This window comes from Arachis ipaensis, chromosome B05 (assembly GCF_000816755.2).
Source record: "Arachis ipaensis cultivar K30076 chromosome B05, Araip1.1, whole genome shotgun sequence".
Lineage (NCBI taxonomy): Eukaryota > Viridiplantae > Streptophyta > Magnoliopsida > Fabales > Fabaceae > Arachis > Arachis ipaensis.
The window spans coordinates 16186840-16193906 of record NC_029789.2 but is presented as its reverse complement, the minus strand read 5'-3'; the positions used below and the strand labels follow the sequence as shown (position 1 = coordinate 16193906).

Genomic DNA, 7067 nt, shown 5'->3' with positions numbered 1-7067 from the left:
TCAACACATAACATTAAATTCTTTTCAAAAGAAATTATAATCAAAGAGCATTAAGATAATATAATTTTGAATGATATAAATTTATGTCTTTTTTTAGTAATTTTTATCTAAACGTAATTTTAAATAACGTAATCCAAACAACATTCATTTTATTATAATCTATTTTAAAACAAAATTATCAAACATAAATCATATTAATACCAACTCACTTTTTATCAAAATCAAATTTGTAAAATTAATTTTTACAAAATCTCGTTTGCAAACTCTATAATAATGTAATATAAATCATTTAGTCACCAAAAAGAAAAAAAGTAATATAAATCATTTAAAAATATATAATTTGTTTTTTTTTTTATCTAGTATAATTACGATTTAGGAACTCAATAATGAAGCCCATCCCTGATCCCTTTGCACCGTTATCATTCATCCTCCACATCATCATGATGCTGAGCTGAGACCACCTTGTTCCTCTTCCTATTGCTTCTGTACCTGACTAGACTTCCCTTCCTTTTCATCACACCCCAAACGCAACCATTTCCCCCTTTTCAAAATTACAACCCCTCTCTTCTCTTCCTCAATTTCCCCTTCTTTTTATTCCATCACTTTACCGTCACCCCTCTCTCTCTCGATTCATCCTTTCATTTCGCCGGTCATTCAAATCTGCAAATAGCGTGTTCGTACTCTATCCGTGTTTTGTGATTTTTAATGCTGATTAGTTACTGTTATCTGCTTTATTAAATGCGTGGCGTTTGCAAAATTCATTTGACAGATTGACGCAGCATACGGATAGGGTAAGTGTTAATTTCGAGGATTATGGAACGACGAGGCGTGATTGAATGAAGCTAAAGGCTTAGGTATGGATGAAGAATTGGTTGCTGGGCCCACAGAATTAGAGATTGACGAGGATTCAGAGCACCAGGGCAAAGAAGATAGGTATGCGTTAAACACAAAAATCTTAAAATCTCAAGAAATCCCTAGAGCTGTTAAGGGGGAATATGATGAACTCGTACAAGGTAAAATCGTTGCAGAAGCATCACAGCATCCGCATCAAAGCCTTTTTAGGGATGTTGAAGAATTAACTGTGAAAAGTTACAATGGTTCTACTTTGGATATTGGTACATCCAGCAACCGACAGCAGATTTATAATAATAAGCAGAATCGTTGGCTGAATCTTTCTCAGGTAGGGAGCCATTCAGGGCTTGGAAACACTGTCCAGGAGGATGCTGATGCTGCTGGGTCCACATCTTTTGCACAGCTACTAGCTAGAAAATCACTCAGTGATGGTCACACCAATGTTATTGAACGCTTGGAAGATTATGAGAATAAAGAGATTGCAGCTGATGTTCATGGACAAATTCGGACGAAAATTATATCCAATTCTGGATTTGCTGAGTATTTTATTAAAAGTACCTTGAAGGGTAAGGGTATCATATGTAGAGGTCCATCTTCTGATGTCCTCGCCGTTCAGTCTAGAGATAAAAATCAGATGAAGACTGGCACTGATACTGATCAGAAACCGATGAAGACTGCCATTGATATCGGTGAGAATAAGATGAAAGCTGGCATTGGTACAGATCAGTATCAGAAGACTGGCAGCGATAGTCCGTGGAAGTCTACCATATCGGCAAGCTGTGATTCCATAACTGCAAAATGTCCTTCTTATAGTAGTTCTGTGCATAGACCAGGAGGATTTGGCTATGGTGGTGTAACTTTGAGAGAATGGTTGAAATGTGAACAACACAAAGCAAGCAAAGTGGAGTGTTTGAATTTATTTAGAAAGATTGTGGATTTAGTGGATGATTCTCACTCTCAGGGAACTGCATTGAACAACCTATATCCATCTTACATCAAATTATTACCATCAAACCAAGTCTTGCACATCGGGTTACCTATACAAGAGCAGATGTCAGATAGTGTTGTGAATTCTGAAGTTCTTCACTTAAATGAATCTTTAAGTAGTAAAAGGCTGTCAGAGCAAGTAACATTTTCTTCTCATGACATGGTGTCAAAGAAACAAAAATTTAATGAAGGTGTGAGAATATCTGGGAGTGATTCGTGTCTTGAAAATGCTAGTGATAGGAAAGCCCGTACAGTTGGATCACAGGATTATTGCAATGAATATGAAGAGGATATCCAATATTCCAAATATAATATTAGGAGGATGTCTAGCGTCCCTCGCGTATCCATTGCAGGTCAGTCACCGTTATCGTTAGGGGAAAGATTGGAAGAAAAGTGGTATGCAAGTCCTGAGGGGGGATGCACAACATCATCAAATATCTACTGCTTAGGTGTCCTCCTTTTTGAGGTGGGTATACTAGCCAGTGATTCTCATTCATTTATTTAGATGCAATTTTTATATGTTCATTTTGATTTTTATTCCTTATATGTAGACGAGTTCCTAAATATCAAAGGCATTATAAAACCTGCTTCTATGTATAAATGTTGGGACTGAATTTTGCCTTCCTTTTTTCTTCTTTTTTAATCTTATTAAAAAAAAAATGAAATGGCCTTATATGGTTTTCAATCACCTCTTTATAGCCTAATTAAACATCAAATTGGAGCTGATTATATTTAGGTCAATTCTTTCAGTTACTTGGCCATTTTGACTCTGAAAGAGCTCGAATTGCAGCAATGTCTGATCTTCAACATAGGATTCTTCCTCCGGTTTTCCTTTCAGAAAATCCTAAGGAAGCTGGCTTTTGTCTCTGGTTGCTGCATCCAGAACCGACATCACGTCCAACAACTAGGTAATACTAAAATCTTCTCCATCATAATTAAGGCCAGATTTGATTTGAACACATCATATGTATAATATCTTTTGATAGAGATTTGGATAATATTTGTCATCATGAGTCTCATCAATTATTTTTCATGTATCATCATTAGATTAGTTGCTTGTTTCAGTCAAATATGCTGCTATTCCTTGAAATATGGAACTCAAACCCGAGTGATGTACTATTATATGATTCCCTAAGGTTTTATTTCTGTTGCATAACAGGGAAATCCTACAATCTGAAGTGATCAATGGATTGCACGAGTTGTATAATGAGGAGTTGTCATCAAATATTGAACAAGATGATGTAGAATCAGAACTGTTACTGCATTTCCTTGCCTCGTTGAAAGAGAAGAGGCAGAAGGATGCCTCCAAATTAGTAGAAGAAATTAAGTGTTTGGAATCAGATATTGAGGAGGTGGAGAGGAGGCATGACTCTTTGGATCTATCTGACTCACAGAATAATTACTCTTGTCAGAGAAAGATTGGAAAGGAACCTTTTAGTTTAGAAATGCTAAACTCAGTATCCATAATGTCCAATTCAAATGATTTAAGATTGTTGAGAAATATGTGTCATCTTGAAAGTGCTTACTTCTCCTTGAGATCCAAAGTTAGGCCCTATGAAACAGATGCTGCAACTCATCCTAATAATAATTTACTAAGATGCCGTGAGAACTGGCATGTGGCACAAAAAGGTGAGGAACATGCTGAAAGGAAAGATTCTTTAGGAACCTTCTTTGATGGTTTGTGCAAGTATGCACGTTATAGCAAGTTTGAAGTGCGGGGTGTACTTAGAAATGCAGATTTTAATAATCCTGCAAATGTAATATGCTCTCTGAGCTTTGATCGTGATGGAGATTACTTTGCTTCCGCTGGAATATCCAAGAAAATAAAAGTCTTTGATTTTAATGCACTTTGCAATGACTCTATTGATATCCATTATCCTGTATTTGAGATGTCAAATGGATCGAAGCTCAGCTGTGTTTGCTGGAATAACTATATCAAGAACTATCTTGCCTCCACAGACTATGATGGTGTAGTGAAGGTATGTTTTGCATTTGAGATGAGACACCATTTTAAATAATTGTTTCATGATTGGAAGACCCTTTTTTCCCCAGTATCAATCAGTTACTTATGTGGAATAGATGTATTTCTGACTAAAATTACAATGGTTTACCTAAAAGGGTTTACTTTCTTTCAATTTTCCGCCTGGGATTTCTGGGCTAAGAGAGGTGGTCTTATTTGGAACCTGGCATCTATCTAAACTGCCATGACTTTATCAGTAAAGATGTTGGTTTCACTCTACGAAGCATTGAAACTGGTAGTGGAAATGAATATATTGTGATACATGTATGCAGATACAATTCTTAATTTGTTGAATTTAGTAGAGCAGGAATACTTTGTTTCCGTTTTATTATCTTGATTGTGTGTGGGGTAGCAGGGGCTTTTTATGCTGTGTCCGACATGACTGAATCATAACCAGAATTTCTTTGTATTATTGAAGTACATTTGCTTTCTACATGGTTCTAGGCCAGCCTAGCTTGTGCATGGATGTGATTATTTAGCATCAAAATAGAGATTGTGAACATTGCTTGTTTACTTAAATTTGTAAATCCATGAATTCACTGCATTACATAATTGAATCCATTTGTAGTTATGGGATGCTAGCACAGGTCAAGAGTTCTCTCAGTTAACTGAACATGAGAAAAGGGCATGGTCTGTTGATTTTTCTCCAGTATGCCCGACAAAATTAGCCAGTGGAAGTGATGATTGCTCTGTCAAACTGTGGAACATCAATGAGGTAAGCTTTATTACACATATGCATGTAAGCATGTGGATAAGCAGATTGAAAATAAATACTTCTTTCCTATTTTGAAAAATGGAAATTAACAATGAAAAGATTGAAAACATTGTAACACGAATGTTCCTTTCTTTTTGAGATCTTGTTGCATTTCTTACCCGAAAATAAGATGAATAAATATCAAAATCATGATTTGAAAATTTTTCCACTGAAAACTGGTTTGTTGTGACTTGTGAGGTTTCTTTTCTCATACCAGGATGAAATTGGATTCAAACAAATTTTTTACTTTTCCAGTTTGCATGGAGAACTCTGGTTAAATATCTATCTGTTTTTTTTTTTTTCTTTTCTATTTTGGGGAGGGGGTTGGGGGTGACCATCACCTTCTACAATCTACATTGCATGTATACTTTTTTACATATCATTATTACTACAATTTATCTCAAGATACTGTTAAAATAATAATAATTATAAGTTGCACTATTTTCTCCCTGTAACACATGAAGTGCTAATATAATACAAAATCATTTTACAGAGAAACTCTCTAGGCACAATCGGGAATGTTGCTAATGTCTGCTGTGTTCAATTCTCTGCTCATTCTTCTCACTTGCTGGCTTTTGGATCTGCCGATTACTCTACATATTGCTTTGATATTCGCAATCTTAGAAGTCCCTGGTGTGTATTGGCTGGGCATCGTAAAGCCGTGAGCTATGTCAAATTTTTAGACTCTGGAACACTTGTTTCTGCATCTACTGATAATACATTAAAGATCTGGGATCTCAGTAAAACCTCTCCTGTGGTTCCATCTGCCAGTGCTTGCACCCTAACATTGTCAGGGCATACTAATGAGAAGGTTTGTTTAAATTACACCACTAGATCTAATTGATTTGTCTTTGTGAACTATTTAAACCTTTTGACCTACATTTTCACTTATTTGGGTGTTACATGGAGCATCAGTGTGTGGTTGACAAACCTCAGTAGAAAAATCTTTGCTGGTTACATGCTGGCCAGAATTTAACAAAGTTGCTGGCCCCCTAGACTTTTCCTTTATTTATTTATTATTTTTTTTTCCAGTTAAACTTATCCATGTTTGTTGATGTTTTGACCTAAATTAGTCGGCTGAAATCTTCGTCCTTATTTGACAGAATTTTGTGGGTTTGTCGGTTGCTGATGGATATATTGCATGTGGTTCAGAAACAAATGAGGTATGTATTACTTTCCGGTAGAAAGCTACTTGTGTCGTTCAACTTATTGAAAATGAATGTCTTCCTTCAATTAGGATTTTCATGTAAATCCTATTATGCAACTTGTTAATTCACGGATTTTGTGAAGAACTGAAGATATTTTCGACTTGAAATATTAAATTTTATATTATTGAAAGTACTTTAACAAGAACTGTGAGAATAAGGGAAGTAGACTTAATATATAAATGGTAGCATAACACCTTTTTCTCAATTTTTGGCAGGTTTACTCCTACTATAAATCGCTTCCCATGCCAATCACTTCGCACAAGTTTGGGTCTATTGATCCCATATCTGGTAAGGATACTGATGATGACAATGGCCAGTTTGTTTCAAGTGTGTGCTGGAAAGGGAATTCGGACATGCTTATTGCAGCAAATTCAAGTGGATGTATAAAAGTGTTGCAGATGATTTAAAGGAAAGTTAGCCTTTGATGATTGCTCTCTTTACAGCTTGCTCCGAAGTTTTGTCCCTGCTGCTCAAGCCGATGCCTTCAATGACTTGAAGAACGCATCCAAAGTTCTTCTGAGATATTGAGCTCCGGTTCACAATTTGATGTGGAAGGGATTGAATTTCCCCATAACTGGATGGAGAAACTGATCTGCTATCTAATTCCAGGTCTTGGGTTCATCTTGATGAGGAAACTCGGGGTTTCAAACATAATTTCACATCGTCAAATGGGAAAGGCCAGTTAAATATTGAATGATCAATCTTTAAAAGCGGATCCAAGATGAAAAAGAAAAAGACTTCAGAACTGGAATGCCGGGTGCTGAGTTTCTTCTAAAGTGTCTGCAAATTGCTTATTGGAGCCTTTGTAAATTGCATTGCGGTCCTTTACAGCTTTACAGGCTTGTAGGAATAAATGATTGTTTATCATCAAAACATAAAAGCTGCTTCATTACCATGAAAGGAAAGCATCCCCAGAATTTCAATTGTAACCCAACCAGTGGCGGCCTCAGCACCCCTCCTCCGGCGGTTGTATATATATTAAAGTAGCATAGACCGACATGATGATATCTCAAATAGAAATAAGTTTCATATATATAAGGTTTAATTATGGAGTTGCTAAACTAACTAGATTTTTTCGGTTTAAAAATTTGTAGTTGAGTTTTTATACAAGATAAAAATTTGTAATTGAATTTGTTTTTTTGTTATTTTTCAGAAAAAATACAATAAATTTTGAAGATTTTGTTAAAGTATTTCATAAATTATTCTACATCAAATATTAAAAGGAATATTTTAAAAAATATTTTGT

General features: G+C 35.6%; 1 protein-coding gene across 1 annotated transcript; it reads left to right on the top strand.

Annotated features, from left to right (window-relative positions):
• On the top strand, nucleotides 389-6951 carry LOC107643112 (protein SPA1-RELATED 2). Its single transcript, XM_016346678.2, has 8 exons — nucleotides 389-673; nucleotides 770-2305; nucleotides 2590-2747; nucleotides 2999-3818; nucleotides 4428-4574; nucleotides 5107-5424; nucleotides 5717-5776; nucleotides 6037-6951. The coding sequence occupies exons 2-8, from the start codon at nucleotides 857-859 to the stop codon at nucleotides 6226-6228; spliced, it is 3144 nt and encodes a 1047-aa protein (XP_016202164.1). The 5' UTR covers nucleotides 389-673; nucleotides 770-856; the 3' UTR covers nucleotides 6229-6951.